At 41.4% G+C, this 19,098-nt stretch overlaps 1 protein-coding gene across 1 annotated transcript in view; it reads left to right on the top strand.

The window, feature by feature from the left end:
* The window catches only part of FRMD7 (FERM domain containing 7), a 46,065-nt gene that overhangs the window by 8,710 nt on the left and 18,257 nt on the right, over positions 1 to 19,098 (top strand). The window contains 1 exon segment of the mRNA XM_074323318.1: positions 14,604 to 14,701. Coding sequence (XP_074179419.1) covers positions 14,604 to 14,701 — 98 coding nt within the window.

Raw genomic sequence — 19,098 nt, 5'->3', positions numbered from 1 at the left:
TCAGGTATACGGCTTCACTTGGCACAAAAGGCCCATCTTGGTAAGGCTCCTGCCCACTTGCCAGTTACTGTATCTCACTTGCTCCTTTAGGAATGCCACACTGCTTGCAGTTTCATTGTTCACACCAAGTTTTCTAATCTCCTCTGCCTCTGACACTCCTCTCCTATCCTCCTCTTCACCTGGCTAACTTCAACTCTTGTTTCCTGTCTCAGATTAGGTGTCTCCTCTGTTAGGAATCCATTGTACTACGCCCTTTCCCATCTTTCTGGGGTAAGTGCCCTTGGGTTGAGATTTCATATTACCACCTGTATACATTCCACAAGGGCACTTAGCCCCAACTACTGTGATTATCTATTGATGTGCCTGCCTTGCCTACCAGCCTATGTATTCCTTGGTGGTAGTGCCTGTGTCTTGTTCATCTCAGTATACCTGGAGCCCAGGAAAGTACCTGGCACAGAACAGGTGTTAAATAGTGTGTTTTGAATTGAAGGGATGGTGGAAAGGGTCACAAAAATGTAAAGGCATATACAAAAGGACAAAGGCAAACACATCAAAAGTAAGCCTGGAGCTTGGGCAGGGGGAAATTACAATAGGAAAACAAAAAGAACTGGAAAAAGAGATTAAACAATGGAGAAACTATGCTGAACGAGAGGTGAGGGATTGGTTTTTAAGTGTTTAAGGAGAGGGTTAGGACTGATGAAGCAGTTCACTGTCCTTGTCTTTTTGTGTGGCAGTTATGGTTGAGCCTTATCTATGAAAATATGGAATCAGGGTTAACATGACTGAAAGACAACTCATTCACTTGCCACTGGAGGAATGGTCAAAAGGCACTGGTTCTATGAGGGAAACTAATAGGAATGTGTGTGATACCTAATATTCCAGATATTGAATATTCCAATAAATGCTGCCCTTGTCAAAACATACCCCTTAGGTGGTTCAAATGCTAATAGTTAGGTGACCAAACATCAGAGATTGTCCAGGACAGTGTTTTACACCTGTTCTGGCAATATAATAATTACTAATGCCCTCATCAACCCTCAAAAGTGTCCCAATTTGAGTTATAAAATATGGTCACCCTACAAACAGCCAACACTTCTTGAGCTCTCCCTATGAACCAGATATTGTGTAAAATACTTGACATAAATATTCTTATTAGATTCTCCCTATGATTATTTTCTTAAATTGAGATACAATCCACATACTATAAGATCCATCCTTTTAAAGTGTACAATTTAGTGGGTTTTAGTATATTCACTGTGTTGTGCAACCATAACAACTAACTAATTTCAGAATATTTTCATCCTCCCAGAAAGAAATCCTGTACTAATTAGCAATCACTCCCCATTCCTCACTCCCTCAAATCCCTGGCAACCATCAATCTGCTTTCTGTCTCAAGGGATTTGCCAGTTCTGGACATTTCTTTTAAATGGAATTACATAATATGTGGATATGTGGCCTTTTGTGTTTGGCTATTGACAATCCTATTTTACAGTTGAGGAAACTGAAGCTTAGAGAGATTAAATAGCCTGCTCAAGACCACCCTTCTAGTGGGTAGAGGTATCAGAATTAGACCCAGGTGTGTCTGGCTTCAGGGCCCACATTCTTAGCCACCATGATGTGCTATCTCCCCATACTTAATGCAGGTACTCAGCAAATTCTTGGAACTCTTTTTTGGCCTTCTGTAACTGGGCACATTCTTTCTAAAATGCCTCACAAATCTTCATTATTTGAGAGTGGATTTAATGTTTGGAAAGAGCCAAAAGTTATTAAGAGCAAGTATGGTAAATAAAGTGGGCTGTCAACCTGGATCATTGCTATGGATTGAATTGTGTCTCCTCCAAATTTATATGTTGAAACAGTAACCCTCAAATGTGACTAATGTAACAGTATTTGGAGATAGGGCTTTTAGGAATTAATTAAGGCTAAATTAAGTCACAAGAGTGGAACCCTAATTCAATAGGATTGGTGCCCTTATAAGAAGAGGGAGAGAAAAGTAGAGAGAGCTGTCTTTCTGTTTCCTTTATGAGGACACAGAGAAGGTGGCCGCCTGTCTGCAAGACACGAAGATATCTCTCATCAGAACCTGATCATTCTGGCACCCTGATCTCAAACTGTCAGCCTCCAGAAGCATGAGAAATAAATTTCTGTTGTTTCAGTGACCCAGTCTTTGGTATTTTGTTATGGCAGGCAGAGCTAATATAGTCATATTTGGGGATTAAATAAAGAGGCATATCTATAAAGTCAGGAGAATGAATATCAAGAAGAATTTTCTGAAGAGAGCATGAGAAATACTTTGAATGTGGGAATCAGCATTGGAAACAGAAGTACCTATAAGACTCTTTGTATGGCACTATGCATTTAAATGTTATAATGTTTATAGTGCATTTATCTGGAAAGTATAACAAGTATAAGGAAAAAAGTATAAATAACCTATCATGCTACTGTTGATAATATGCTTTATTTTGTCCCAGTTTATACTTTTCTGAAAACTAAATTGTATAGGCCTTATTTTTTTTTATTGGGAAATATTGGATAAAAACAGTGTGTTTTTACAGGATGTCAAGTCGTTGTTTTTCAATCTAGTTGTGGGGGGCACAGCTCAGCTCTAAGTCAAGTCATTTTCAATCTAGTTGTGGAGGGCACAGTTCACTGGCCCATATGAGAATCGAACCTCAACCTTGTCGTTAAGAGCTTGGGCTCTAACCAACTGAGCCATCTGGCCGCCCCATGTATTTTTTTATGTACACAGTCAATAGGTAGATACATTAGAATCTCCTTTAATGTGGTTAAAGGTAGTTGTTTGTCAGTTAATTGATAAAATTTGCTAAGTAGAAAATCATAATATATTCATATACACACAAACACCTTACGTTTTATTTTGACATAAACTATATACTTTTATATCCATATGCCAATCTTTTGATGCAGGGTCAAGGCTTTTTGGAGTAAGGACTTTGTCTTTCTTCCATCAAGCACACCAATAATGCATCACCTGTGATTTCTAACATTTGCTTATTTAATATGGAACAAGGATATAGATGCTTGCAAAGCAATTTGAGTACAGGATCCTTCCAGAGTTTCCTCCCCCGATATTTTACTGCTATCATATCCAAAACTACTTTGGCAGTACATTTGGGGGGATTCCCCCCTTACTGAGTTTTTACAAAGTGAACAACTTAGTTTTCATAGAAACAACTCTTGCTTTTAGTGTTCATCATTCTTTGGTATATATACAAGTTAATTAAATTTTGAAACTACAATAACAAGTAGAACTATAAAAATACATTAAAATAATTATTATTAATCATGGGACTCAATCAATGGGCACAGAAGTGCACAATCATATCAGAGAAGCCTACTAACCATGAGCTTTCACCATGATATAGGCATCTGCCAATATTTTAAAGAGGGAATGGAAAGCATTCTCTGTGCATTGTTGAGTAGAAGTTGGTTAAGAGAGTATCTATGGTTCTTGCATATTTAAAAAAAATCCAGATATTTACAGAGTAAAATTTCCCCTTAATCGATCCCCTCTCCAGGGTAAATGCTGTGAATATTTGGTGTGTATCCTTCCAGACTCTTCTGTGCATTTATTTATACATGTGCATTGCTTAAGTTATATGATTTGCCAGGCACTGCACTAATGCCTTGATGTGAATTATCTTGCTTAATCCTCACAACAACTCTATGAGATAATACTACTATTATCATTTTGAGTAAACTGAGGCTCAGAAAGGTTCAGTAATTTGCCCTAGGCCACATAGTGCCTAATTTGTTCTTCCTACTGAGAAGATAGATTGTCTTACTAATGTACACAAATCAAGTTAAATGTTTGGAACCATTCATCTATTTATTGAATGCCCACTCTTTACCAGGTACTATACACAATTCCAAGTATTCAAACACATGGTTTTTGTCTTTAGGTACCTGGAAAAGTCAGGTCAATCTGTGAGCTAAAAGATTTGCCTCGATTCATCTAGTTACTAAGTGGACAGAGCAGGATTACAATTCAGGTTTGTTTTAATAATTTGTATATGACAGTTCTAGGTACATAGAATTTTTGGTAGATTGTTTTTTGAGTTAGCCACCTTAAATATTATTGTTTTCATGAGAAAATGAGTTTGCAGATGCCAGAAATCAGTGTCCAATAGTTAAGACCTAGCTTGTAAATTGGAGACCATAAATAGAAGTTCTGAAAAGTTTTAAATTATATATATATATGAAAACACTGCTCTACTGTAATCCAAGGGAAACAAGGATAAGACAGGATGTAGGCTTAAAGTTCTAATTCCTTGAGTGGGAGGACTAGTAGTGAAGAATTTAGATCCACTAAAAAGCTTTATTAGAATGTTCAAAAGTGTCAGCTTAAACAAGAACAAGCAATTGAAAAGAGAATTAGAAGACCAGAAAAAAGATAACTAACAAGAAAGTTGTATAAAAAAGACATATTATGAAAAAGAATCATAACATAAAAATTGAGGGATCGGATCATAACGGCTGAAAAAAAGTAAAGGCTGCACGTTGAGACAGAACCAAGACTTTACCTATTATGCAACACATTCCACAATGCTGGCCAATTTCAACCGTACACTAAGGAGGACTGAAGGGAAATGACTCTCCCTGAGACGGGGTGGGGGTGGGGTGGGGTGGGGTGGAGAGCTTGAACCACATGAGCTCCTGACCTCCAAATGCATAAATGCCAAAGGCTTTTAGAGCCAGTTGGCAACAAATACAGAAATGGAAGAATCAGGGAATTATTCTTATAAACATATAAACACAGTATGGGATCTTACAGAAGGGAGCAAAAAGAAGACTTGATTGGAATCCTTACAAGAAAGGCTATATATCCTTTGTGACTACCGAAACATTTACATATAGAAATACATGGAATGTTGTGGCATTGATGGGGAGCATTAAGCACCCTGACAGACAAAAACAAATGAGGAAGAAAAAGGAAAATCTTGAGTTTCTTAAATTGTTTGCAAAGAAACTGAAGTCTATGATGGAATTTGGTCCTCATGACTGAACTGTTTCTTTGGTGTTGGAAAAAGTATAGCTGTCATATCTCTCTCTCTCTTTAGAAATTCTTTTTTTTTTTTTTTCATAATAAAAATCCTGTGGCAGCTCCTTGTCTGGAGGACTTCAAAAATATGAGCGATTTCATCTGTCTGGAATGGTCTGTGTCAGCACTTGCCCCAGGCAAGGTTGCCACATAGGCAAAAACTCCTCCCTCCTGCCTATCAGATGACCCCACCCCATGGGCCCCCCTGCCCTCCAAGCCCTGCTCCTCACCTTGGGCTGACCCCCTTTTCCTGGACCACAGTTCCAATGTGACCTTCCATATAAAATCAAACCCCCTTTCCCTTAGCTGTCTCCAGGTGCTAGGGACTCCAGTAGTTTTCACTCTTTGCAGCCTATTTGCATTTAAAAATAGGACCCTGGTTAACCCACACGGATCTCTAATTGGTGTGGAACAGTGTAACCAAGTGGAGAGAAGTCCAGGGGCGAGGAGAGTACTTTTGGTCGCTGGGGGAAGGGCGTGGGGTAGCCCGCCTTCCTGGAAGCTATTAAATCCCAGATGTGGGTTTGGTTCAGTGTGGTATTGCCTTGAGGGAGCAAGCAGTGGGTGAGAGGAGGGTGGCTGGACTCTCTGACCTCTCAAGGTTGCTGTTGATTCTATGGGTCGGTGATTTCCAACTACATTTCTCCCCCGCACCTGGCTTCCTTTGCAGCACTCTACCACCGCGTGACTTGGCTTTAACTAGGGGTTTTCAGCAACGTGTCTTTGTGCCTATCAGCCAGGACCCAATTTTCCCATCACAGTCCTCCCTGCAAACAGCAACCCTGGGGTTCGGCAATGGTGGGGGCTGAAGATCAGCCCCAGCCGTACTCAGCTCAGAGATTTTCACAGTTCTTGAAAGCTCCAGTTCTCAGAAAAGCATATGAAAGGGGCTGTTTTGTGCTCATAGTGTGTATGAGCTTTATGAAGAAAAAAAATGTGCGGCTTTATGTGAATGAAGTATACCATATGCAAGTTTGGTGGGAAAAACTACGAAATAAAATCTACTCAAGGACCCTAAGAGCAATTTGGTCAATTTTATATTGGATCAACCAACATTCAAGGGCCCCTACTATGTGCCAGGCTCAGTTAGACCTGGTGAGTAACGAGAAAGATAAAGCAAGGTCCCTGCTATGAAGGAATTCAGTCTAATGGGGAAGCTAGACATCCTGTGTAAGAAATGCCATGCTTGAGGTAAGCCAGGGTGTTTGGGAGCATAGAGATTGTCCTTGGCTAAACCTGCTGCTGATAGGAATTGGAGAAGGCCGTCCCAGGGAGATGACATCTGAGCTGAGTAGGAGTAAGCCAAACCAAAGAAAGGTGGGAAGAGTGGTCTGTGTAGAAGGAATGACATGAGTAGAGGTCTGGAGGCATGAAAGGACTTGACAAGTGTGGGGAACAACTGAGCAGGCTGTCATTATTAGAAACTCTCAGGGAGGGGGAGGGGCAAAAGATAAGGCTGGAGGGGGCCCAGCTTCCCCTGCTAAGGAGTATAGACTTTATCCTGAGGGGAGCTACTGAAGGATTTTAAGCAGGTCAGATTTGCATCTTGATTAAGCTATCTGTCAATTGGAGAAAATCATTCAAATTGCCCATGGGATGAATTGATTAAAGAATTTCATTGAAAGGGTAGATTTGCAGATCTAGCCAAGTGCAAGGCTGTTTTTTTTCCAAGAGGGTTTGCCATTAGTCTGAGGCTTTTTAAGGGGTACCCTTAAAACAATTTACAGATAGATGCATGTATTTATCTGTAAAACTCAACATCATTTGGGGGGATGCAGCACCTCCAAGCAGTGATTAAAGGAAACAGTATTTGAAGAGTCTTGTTGCTTCTACCATTCCACACTGCAGTTAATGGTATCAGGTTAGGAATGCAAACTGTGCTATGATCTCTTTGTTTTGTTTAGCAAAAGTCATCCGGGAAGGCGCTGTTTAACCTGACTTGCAGCCATCTAAATCTTGCTGAAAAGGAATATTTTGGATTAGAATTCTGTAGCCATTCTGGAAATAATGTAAGTTGGTTTCATTATATGGTTCTTTGTGTCTAGAATGGCTTCTAAATGTAGTTTTCAGTTACGTATGTACGGCTCAAACCCCTGATTGAAAAATAGTTGGGGTGGGGACATTTAAACCCTTGTAAAATTATTCAATTTAATAACTATTTTCCATTCTTTCTACTTTTCTATTAAGTCACCTCAGTTTGCCAAACACAAACTCTTCCACCCCATGCTCCCCTTTTGTCACTCTGTGAACAGCTATCTATGTTTTATTTATTCTGACTTTTCAGTGGCTGGACCTCAACCTCCAGAGTTAAGACTCCTAAGCTCACTGATGAGTATTCAGGGGACTTTTCTTTCTCCCTTCTCTTGAGTCTTAACATTCCTGATCTTCCTGCTGCGTTCTGCCTTGGCATATCTGTTACCTGGCACCTTCCCAGAATGGCTCATTTTGTCTCTTAAGCTTGTATTTGGGGGCTGTAGGATTCAAAGGTGGAGCCAAATGCCTTCATTACTTTTCATAGCAACTAATGAGCATTATGTGTATGTGACACCTCTGTCATCCTACAGGCAGGGGAGCAGTGATTCAAAACTCAACAATAAAGAGTTTATAGATCAACAGTGTTCACTGTCACTGAGAAAATACAAGAGGGCAGATTGAGTGTAGTGAGAATATGTCATCTCTTAGACATTGATGTTTCTAACTATCTTTAGAAGTCTAAATAGTCTTGGTATTTGTTTATTTCATGTTGACTTTTATCTGGTACTAAAGAAAAGCTGCACTCAATGCCATGCCCTGTCATTTTTTAAATTAATATTATTGCAGGTCTGGTTGGAACTTCTGAAGCCCATTACAAAGCAAGTAAAAAGTAAGTATGGAAAATCATTTAAGGAATACAATTCCCAGTTAAAACTTGAAAATATTTCAATATTTCAGCAACACCACACTATTCCTCACCTTAATATAAGGGGCAAAAAGGGCTTTGATGTATTATTTTAATCCTTCATACATCCAGTGAATTTAGCAATTAAAAAAATCATTTTAACTTTCCCCAAGACAAAGCAAATTGTGCCTCTGGATCTTTGAATCAATCTGAAAAACTGGTAATTACAGCACCCTGTGGATTGGCTTGGGGAATATATCTTAGGTCCTAGCATGCAAATCTTCTAGCATCCTTGATGTCAATCTGCAATGCTATTCACCTTCTGCCTGAAAATGTTTTACTTTTATCCTGTCACAGACATTGTCCATTCTTTTCAGTTAATACTTGAGTGTCTACTGTGTATGAAATATTTCCCCCCATCCCATATTTCACAGTCTAGTGTGGTGGCTCTCAAATTTCAGTGTGTATTAGGATCATTTGGGGTACTTGTTAACATACAGATCCCTGGGCCTCATTCCTGGGTTGGGGGCCAGCAACCTACATTTTTAACAAATTTCATCAGGTGTTCCTGATGCCAATGGAGTTCAGTCAACACTTTGAGAAATACTCTTTTACAGTGTCTCATCCCCCACCTGCCCTTTATCTGTTGGTGCTTCCCACAGCTCTCTTTCCCACTGCAAAATGATGTCATATTATTCCAACAGCTTCCGAACTGATTCCCCATAATCCATCTGTCATGCAGGGTGGCATGCAGGGTCTCTGCTCCCGCTCCCCACATAAGAACGCAGGATATGGTGAGGCCAAAAAGGAACACCCACGGAGCCATGGATACGGGAGTCATACCACTATATTCTCGCTGGTGGCTGGGTTGGAGACACAGGAGGCAGGAGCCACACTATCTGCAACCCACCATCCACTTGTCTCTGCCAAACAATCTCACTTGCTAGCAATCTGCTTCTCTGCAATCTGCAATCCACACTCCGCCACTTGCTAGCTCAGCCACCATCTTCTTGCTAGCCCCCATTTTCTGCTAGCGTAGCCACTGCAGTTATATTAGTGCCCAATGGCTCACTGGTAACAGCTGACGGCCAACTAGCCACAGCTGATGGCCATCCAATCACAGGTGATGGCCATTTACTACCCGAGCCAGCACCTTTCCACGTGAGGCCGAGAGCCTGGAAACTGTACTCCTGGCTCTGTCCCCACACCATCATTTACACTACTCCCAAAGGGATCTATTGAAAATACAAACCTGACCACATCACTGTCCTGCTTATGGCCATGCTTCCATGGCTCCCTATTGCCCTTAGAATAAAGTTCAAACTCATTAACATGATCCATAAAACACTGGACTCTGCCTGCCTTTCTAGCCTTACCTCTGCCATTGACCTCTTCGTACTCCTACCTCTCCTGACTTGGACTAAATTAACCTCAGCTATAGGCTTCTCAGATAAAATAGAAGATGCCCAACTATTAGGTTGGTGCAAAAGTAATTGTGGTTTAAAAGGTTAAAAATAATTGCAAAAACCGCAATTACTTTTGCACCAACCTAATAAATTGGAATTTCTGATAAACAAAGAATAATTTCCTCATATAAGTATGTCCCATGCAATCATTTATCGAAACTCAAATTTAACTGGGAGTCCTGTATTTTATTTGCTATATCTGGCATCCCTACTCAGGTGTCAATTCCTATAGGAAGCCTTCCTCACCTTCTTTAAACTCTTTTTTTTTCTCTTGTGCTTCCCCAGTACTCAGTGTTTATATTACTTTGTGGTGCTGTAATTGTCTGTCTAGATGTCTGTCTCTTCTACCAGAATATGAGTACTTAATTGTCTTTTTATTTCCAATACTAGGAGCTCAACAAATATTTATGTAATGAATGATGCCAAATTCAGCATGTATGTGTTTGCTTTTGGTGTAAAAAGTTTCTTATTTTCAAATGCAAGTAGGAATGAATGCAAGTAGATGTGTTTTAATGTAGATTTTAAGATACATAGTGGCATCAGTCCATGCTTTTACTTCCCTTTATGAGCTCCTTCAGCCAGGTGATATTCACCTGCCTCTAAAACTAGGCCCTTCTCTATACCAGGAATGCAGAATCCCAAGTAGCAAACGGTATATTTTTCTAAATAGGACACTTCTTAAGAGAGGACACAGTAGACCCCAAAGAGGCACAGCTTTATAAAATGAAACTCAAAGGGAGAGATAGTAGAAAGAGGGTCAGGAGAACTTTCCCAATGGCTGTCCACATAGAGACACAATCCAGAAATAGCAGCATCTTACTAATGTGAAAATTTGAGATTTAAAAGTTTGTGGGAGGGAGTGATGAGGAGAGGAGGGAAGAGGAGAGGGGAGTGTGTGTGTAAACACTTGTAACTGTTGTGATGGACATTTAAATAAAACTTATGGAGATATTGTGTTTTAAGATCCTAAGGAGGTTGTTTTCAAATTTATGGTGAAATTTTTCCCAGTGGACCCTGGACATCTGCGAGAAGAGCTTACAAGGTATAGTACTTAACCTGTGTGTCTGCTGCATGATGTTACTTAAGAATCATTATTCTCCATTTATCAGTGAATGAGCTTCTCGTCTTTTTTGGAAGGCTGGGGTTTCCATCACTCTGAAGATGGTGAGGAGCTGGAGAGAAGGAGGGCCTGGCTGGTCCCCAAAGGGTTAATTTTCCAAAGGGTGGGGACTTCAGGGTGAAGGAAGGGCAGTGTTCTACAAGTGGTAGCCAGCCTGGGTGCCCACTTGGGGGTTATGCCATTAACTGCTGCAACAGAGAGTTTGCCTTCCTTGCATCTGTGTTCCAATCAGAGGGCAGCTTGACAGCACAAATGTAATGCCAGCTAATTTCCATGGATATTGAAAATGGTGTATGTGGGGCAAGGTGAGTGAGGTGTGTGTGTGTGTGTGTGTGTGTGTGTGTCCCATGGGTAGAAAGTGATGATGACATATACTTATACAAGACTTAAAAAGTAAAAGTATAAAGAATTATAAATTATTCATAATGTGTAATATACAGTATTGACAATTTTACTATAATTAATTAATTCCAAATTATTAATAATTTAATAATTTATAATTATAAATTATTAAAATTTTTCAGAGTAAAATATTTTATACTTATAAAAAGTTAAAAAGTATAACACATTAAAAAAAGTATTTTATACTTATAAAAATACCCTTTAAAATTGTAATATAAATCTCATGCAGGGACTCTGGTCCCGCTCTCCACACAAAAACGCAGGATATGGTGAGGCCAAAAAGGAACAACAACGGAGCCATGGATAGGGGGTTCATACCACTATATTCTCGCTGGCGGCTGGTTTGTAGATATAGGAAGCAGGAGCCACACGATCTGCAATCTGCCGTCCACTTCTAGCATAGCCACAGCAGTTATATTAGTGGCTAACAGCTAACTGGTAACAGCTGATGGCCACCCAGCCACAGCAGATGGCCAACTGATTACAGCTGATGGACATCTAATAACTGAGCCAGCACCTTTCCACGTGAGGCCGAGAGCCTGGAAACTGCTCTCTGGGACTCTGTCCCCACACTCCACCCCTCCAGGTGGAATCTTCCGCCAGGGGCCCTGTGCGAGGAGCCTGGAGGTGAATGCAATATCCTGGACACAGCCAGGCTCTCTGGGCACAGCCAGGGTTTCTCAGGGCACCACCAGTGCTTCTATGCACAGCCAGACTTCCTGGGCTTCTTAGGGTACCACCAGTCTCCCCGGGCACAGCCAGGGCCTCTCAAGGTACCGCCAGTCTTTCTGGGCACAGCCAGTCTTCCTGGGCACAACCAGGGTTTCTCAGGGTACCAGCAGTCTTTCTGGGCACAGCCAGACTTTCTGGGCATAGCCAGGGTTCTCACATATTCTCGACAGTGGATGGTCGAGACACAAAAACAAACTGCTTCCAGTTCCACTACATGGTGGTACGTTTCCAAGCAGTCAAGTGGTCCATTAAATTAGGGATGGAGTCCATTCCCCATAGTCCACAGTCATTCACCAGGTCTGTGCGTTAGCCTCACAATGTGTGCCCTCTCCACAGGGTGAGGGCTCCAAGTTCTTCCCAACCAGGGGGAGAGGGCCTCAGCAAGCACTTCCCGGCCCACAGGGCCACAACGACCTTTGCTTTCTCCGGCCTATGCTTCCCACCCCTCCATGGGGGTCCAGCCCTCCAGCAGCTGCTCCTCCTGGTCTTCCTGAGACTGAGTGTTCATATGCACAAACTGTTCCACCGTCCTTTGGAGAGCTTTGGCCGGCACCGTACCCTGCTCTCTGCGCCATGTGTCATGCAGGGTGGCATGCGGGGTCCCAGCCCTCACCCTCCACACAAGAACACAGGACATGGTGAAACCAAAAAGGAACACCCATGGAGCCAGAGACAGAGAAGTCATACCGCTATAGTCTCGCTGGCGGCTGGGTTGCAGACACAGGAAGCAGGAGCCACACAATCCGCAACCCCGCCGACCGTTCCTCTGCCAACCAACCTCACTTGCTAGCTGCATTCCACTGTGCTAACTGCAATTCGCTATTGCTATCTCAGCCACCATCTTCTTGCTAGCACCCATTTTTCTGCTAGCGTAGCCACAGCAGTTAGATTAGTGGCCAATGGCTGACTGGTTACAGCTGACGGCCAACTAGTCACAGCTGATGGCCATCCAATCCCAGTTGATGGCCATTTACTACCTGAGCTAGCACCTTTCCACGTGAGGCCGAGAGCCTGCAAACTGCACTCCTGGCTCTGTCCCCATACATGTAGAAGGGATATAAGAGATAACGTAGTTCAACCCTCTGGGTTTACAGATGAGGGAACAGGTTCTGGGAGCTAGAGTGACTTGGCCAAGATCACAGGATGTTGGCAGTTATTCTCCCTGAAGTATTCCCCCCAACATGGTTCATGGCCAAGTTCTTTATCACCCATGGGTATTACTTTTCTGAGGAGTCTTTGCCAAAGTCACTTTTTACAATTCAGTCTCTGCCTTTCTATCCCAATTCTCTCCACATTTGTGAGTTGCAAGACACTTTCCCAGATAACTTGATATCTTGGTATCTGTATCAGTTTGCATTTGCTAACCCATTTCAGTTGAGTTTCAAATTGGGACCAATTTTGATGGACATAAACTTTCTCCAAAAAAAAAAAAAAAGTGAGAAAAATCACTGTGATGATAAATGACTCATCAGCTGTTCAGAGCAAGGGTTTGATATTTGTAGCAGGAACGTGTCAGATGACAAGAAGTTTCCTTCCCTTCTTGCTAGGAGCAAAAATGAAATTCACTTTCCCTTTAGCAATTGAGGCTGATGACTCTCATTTACATCTGTATTGGAAAGCAGGCAATGGCAAAGGTTAGACTTCCTTTATTTTTTCCTCATTGGTTCATTTAAGAATACTTAACTATGGTTGACTTTACAAGGATGCCTTATTTAAGTCCAATACGAGTTTCTGAGATTAGTGTGCAAATATAATTTTTCTAATTGAAGCATTTCTAACTCATTAGGGGAGTTCATAGCTGGAAGGATTATGATGAATGCTTTTGTAAGTTGAATAATCACCTGCTAATTTACCTGTTTTTTCTAATCTGGATTTTCATCTATCACCTGAAATTAATTTTGATTTTCCACAAAGCCTTCAAGGTTTAATTGGTTATAAATAAAAGTCCAGATAGAGATTTATTTAGAAAGCCACATCTTATATAGGGAAATGACCACAATAGATACTTAATAAATGTTTTAATGTATAAAATAAAGTGTTGGAACCAATTTTTGACCATGAAAGAAAGCAGTCAGTGGCAAAATCTTAATTATACACATTTTTTCAAAAATTGATTCTCCTTTGATAATGGCTTAAAAGTATGGGACAAATGCTATTTGTTTAGCAAAGCTCTGGGTACCAACTGGCACTTTATGGGTCCCTGATGAGCCAGCTGTCAGTGGGGAAAAGGGCAGTTTGGCTTCATCTCACTCAGTACACAGTAATCCCATACTTGCTCTGTGCAATGTGCTGTGCTAGGCTGGGCTGTGGTGACACAGAGAAGGTGGTCCAGGTGAAGGGGCAGAAGCATGACCTCAAGTCCTTGGTTTCTGAAACATGATCATTTTGGATAGGAGGGGGCCTAAATTCAGTGGTAACCCTGAGTTCTGGCCACAGTTTCACTATCTTTGAGTAATGTGACCTTGTCCAAGTCACCTAACCTCTGTCTTTCTGTAATAGTGAAATAGGCTGGTTTTTCCTGCCCTGCCAACCTTCTAAGTTATTTTGATAGTGCTTGACAGCGTTTTATAAACAGCACCACTGGCCTCCTGAGTGGGCTGATTCTTGCTGAACTTCCCTTTCTCTCTGGCTGGGTATGTGGCTTTGCTACGTGGCAGAAACCACCAGAGGATGATTGGCCAACTCTTTCAAGTTGGCGGGAGGATTTGGCTGGGGTGATTCCTAATGGCTGTGAGTCCCGCCAAAGTGCTGGATCAGCTGAATTGTGGTCTAGTGCTGGCTTGGGGCTGAAGCAAAGCCTATGTATTACTCACCACCCCAAAAAGGCATCTCACTGACTGGGGGTACTGTTCCTTTCTTGAAACATTTTGGATCTAGGAGAAGGGAATGCTTCTTTCTTGCTCTTGTTTCTTTCTCAAGAGATTTTCCCCAACTTCTTGGCAGGTATCTTTTTACTCTTCAAATAAAGAAGGATTTGGCTCTAGGAAGGCTTCCATGCAGTGACAACTGTACAGCGTTGATGGTATCTCACATCTTACAATGTAAGTAGCAAATGTTGGCTTTGGGGCCTATCAACCAGGCAGAGAACCAAGCAAAGGAGCTGAGCACCCCCAGCATGTCCATCATTGTGTTAGGACTTATGGAGGAGAGAAAGCCTAGATAAGATGTACAGAAATACCATGGTCTAATAGAAAGAGGCTGTCATTGTAGTCAGGGAAATTTGGATTCAAATACTGTCTCTACTACATTCTAACTATTGTAGCCTTGAGTAAAGTCCTCTTACCTGTCTGTGCCTGAGTTTCCTAGTCTTTCAAATAGTGACAAGACTACTTTCTTATAGAGTGGTTGTATTTTTATAGATTAAAAGTAAATGCTGTTTTTCTTCTATCTGGGTCTAACCTTCCCCTCCCACTGCCTGGGGCTTACTGTCCAGGAACTGGTTTGGACTAATCCAGGCATGGACTTTGCCAGGCAGGCCTCCACTCCCTCTGTTTGCCTCAGGATACATTTCTGATACGTGCTTTCTGTGGCACATTGTCACGTTTGATGTGATTTTCATGTTGCTCTGTATCATGACTCCAGAGAACAAAGCACAGAGTACAGCAGGTGGAGAGAGGCTAAAAGGGAAAAAGGCCCCAAGCATCTATTAGAGTTCCCTATATCCTAGCAGCCAAGTGGTTGGGCTAGGCTGAATAATGAAAGCAGGGAGAAGGAACCTGGGAAACAGTAGGGCCCTGGCTGGGAGGGGGTGAAGCTGGGCCAACCAGGCTGTTTCTGTACCCCTAAGAATACGGTTGAGGCAGCTGGAGATAGTATCTCTTATTCTAGGGCGGCTATACTTTCTCTTCTAGAGAGGCCTTCCAAGAATAGGCTGTTCCTTACCATTTCTACAGGATCATAACTTCATTTTTTTGTTTGTTTCACAAATTCATTTGTTTACCTCTATCCTTTATCTTCCTGACAGTCCAGAATGTGTAGATTTCTGTTTTTACTGGGAAGTCCAGAATAAAGTGCTTGAATAGGGACAGTGTCTGAGTCAGTGTTTACAAAGCAACTCCTGAATGGGACAGGTAATGACAGCCCCAGGATCTCAGGAAGGCAGCGGGCAGTGAAAGCAATAGTAATCAGGGAAGGCTTATGAAGGAGGTGGCTTTTGTGCTGGTTGCTAAAGGGACACATAGGCATTTGATAGGTAGTAACAGGCAGAGAAAACAGCATGAAAAAAAATAGTAGTGGGACAAGAAGTAGTATATACAGAGGATGCAGCACAAGTAAAGCTCAAGTATAGGGTCTGTTTAGGAGAGGTGGCAGAAAACTAAGCATCATTTTGTAGGGCCTTGAATGCCAAGGACACTAACCATATGTCCAGTATTGTGCTTGGCTTGATGGGGCAGCACAGGGTAAGGCAGATAGAGAAAACAATCTTGGAAGACTTATCCTTCTCCATGAGCTGCCTATTAAGGCAGCAGTCAGGGGATTGGGGCTCCCCGACAGCCTCAGATTGGGGGAACCCGATTTCATTCTTAATGGTTCAGCATTATAGATTTGGGCATTCCCTAGTGGCCAATTCAGGCATAGCACAGAACACTTAAGCTTTTCTAGAGGATATTTTGTCAATAGATGCTCTTTCCATTAAAAAATGGCTAAAGTTTCAGTAAGTCAGTTCTTCACAATCCATCCATGTCAGACTATTTTACTGGCTGTTAAAGCAGTGTGTAAAATACAATCAGATTGCTCATTCGTTGGCTCATTTATTCATTTATCCAATATTTATGTTCTAGGCATTCAAGAACTTCCACATTCTGACTTTCTCATCTAATTAATTCTCTCTTACACACCCCTCTGGATCTAGCCAGACACTCCCTCCCACACACAATTTGTACATTCCAAATGAAACTTCCCTTTTATGAACGCCTTAGTAATTCTTCTTTGTCATTCATTCAACAAAATGTTGAGTACCTACTACATGCTAGGTCCTACTATTATAGGCACTGGGAACATAGAAGTGAACTAAGCAGACAAAAATTCTTGCCCTAATGGAGCTCACATTTTGGGAGTGGAAGAGAAACAGACAATAACCAAAATAAGGAAATATATCTTATATATTAGAAGGTGATAAGTGCGTTGGCGAAAATAAAGTATGGAAAGGAGCTGGGGAATTCTGGGGGTGGTTACTGAATTTTTAAATAAGGAGGCCATGGTAGGCTTCACTGTGAAGGTGACAGGTGAACAAAGACTTGAAGTAGGTGAGAGAGCAAGCCATGTAGAAACCTGGTAGAGGGGAGTTCCAGGCAGAGAGAACATCCAGTGCAATGGGCCTGAGGTGGGGGCATGCATGGATGTTCAAGAAACATTAAACAGACTTTGTGGCTGGCTGCAGCTGAATGAGAGACAGAGATTAATCATGGGGGGCCTTAAAAGCATATTAAAGACCTAAAACATTACTCTGAGTTGGGAAGCCATTGAAGCATTTAAAGCAAAGGAGTGAGATGATCTGAATTAGGCTTTGACAAGACCATGTTGGCTGCTATGGTGACAAGAGAAACTTTTAACGAGTGGTAAATAAGCCATAGACATCTAATGAACAATATAATTAATATAGACAGTAAATTGTACTATAATTATCTAATGTGATAATATCACTACAATGACAATCATATTACAATATATAAACATATCAAAGTAACACTGTTTGTGCCTTAAATTTACACAATGTTACATGTCAAATTTATTCAATTTAAAAAAGGGAAGAAAATAGACCTTATGAGGGAAGTGTGTGAGGAGACCAGATAAGAGGCTATTGCAGGAGAGAGAGATAATGCAGTTTAGATTAGTGTGATAATAGTAAAGGTGCTCATAACATTTGTTATCTTCTGTTACTGATGATATTTACTCATTTGCATATCTTAGGTCTTCCTAGATTGTCATAGTCTTACATGGAGAGAAGAACAAGCAGTCTTATATGTTCTTATGTTTTTCTTAGGGTCAATATAGGGTATACAACTTTATTTAGTAAATTTACAGAGTTGTGCAACCTTTACCACAATCCAATTTTAGAACATTTCCATCATGCCCATTTGCAGTCACTCCCTGTTCTCACGCTTGGCCTCTGCAACCACAAACTTACTTTCTGTTTCTATAGATTTGCCTTTTCTGAACATTTCATTAAATCCTAATGATTAAACATGTGGTCTTTCTCATCTGGCTTTTTTCACTCAGCATAATGTTTTTAAAATTCATGCATGCTGTAGCATGAATCACAGCAGTTTGTTCTTTTCTATTGATCAGTACTATTCCATTTTATGGATATACCACAGTTTGTTTATCTATTTACCTGGTCATAGACACTTGGATTGTTTCCAGTTTAACTATTATGAATAATGTTTTGAACATTCATGTACAAGTCTTTGTGTGGATGCATTATTTTATTTCTCTTGGGTAGATTCCTAAGAGTGCAATTGATTGCTTCATCTTATAGTTAATTTACGAGGTGTGATCAAACAATACAGTGAATGTTTAAATAAAAAAATTTATTACAGTAAAAGATACATTGCCATCAATCCCCCTCAAAATACTCCCCCTCACTTCAAACACACTTATCCCATCGTTCTTGCCACTTTCTGAAACAGTTCTGGAAGTCCTCTTTAGTGAGTGTCTGTAGTTGTGCTGTCGTGGCTGCCTTGATATCCAGAGTCGATTCAAAACATTTACCTTTCATGGTCATTTTGACTTTGAGGAAGAGCCTGAACTCATATGGTGCCAGATTTGGAGAATAAGGTGGATGAGGATACACTGTAATGTTTTTATTTGATGGAAATTGCCATATACCAGAAGTGATGTGTGACATGGAGCACTGTCATGATGGAGGATGATTTACAGCACACTTTAAAACACATCTTCTCTCAGCTATAGCTCATACCCAACTGACTGCACTGAACAAGTTGAAACTTGTCACACACTGTTACTAAGATTCGATGCGCTGCTTCCCGTATCGAAGATTCCTGCCTTTCCATTGGATGGCACTTGACAGCAGCATTCACCATATGTTTTGATCACGACAGAAAGTCTCTGAGTCACACATCACTTCTGGTACAGCAATTTCTGTCAAATAAAAACATTACAGAACCAGCGCGGTGGCTCAGGCACTTGGAGCTCTGTGCTCCTAATGCCTAAGGCTGCCAGTTCGATTCCCACATGGGCCAGTGGGCTCTCAACTACAAGGTTGACAGTTCAACTCCTTGACTCCAGCAAGGGATGGTGGGCTCTGCCACCAGCAACTAAGAGTGAACACGGCACCTTGAGCTAAGCTGCTGCTGAGCTCCCGGATGGCTCAGTTGGTTGGAGCGCATCCTCTCAACCACAAGATTGCGGGTTTGACTCCTACAAGGGATGATGGGCTGCGCCCCCTGCACCAAACAACAGCAACTGGACCTGGAGT

Source organism: Rhinolophus sinicus, chromosome X (genome assembly GCF_036562045.2).
Source record: "Rhinolophus sinicus isolate RSC01 chromosome X, ASM3656204v1, whole genome shotgun sequence".
Lineage (NCBI taxonomy): Eukaryota > Metazoa > Chordata > Mammalia > Chiroptera > Rhinolophidae > Rhinolophus > Rhinolophus sinicus.
Note: the sequence above shows the minus strand (reverse complement) of the source record. Positions and strands in the feature narration are given on the sequence as shown.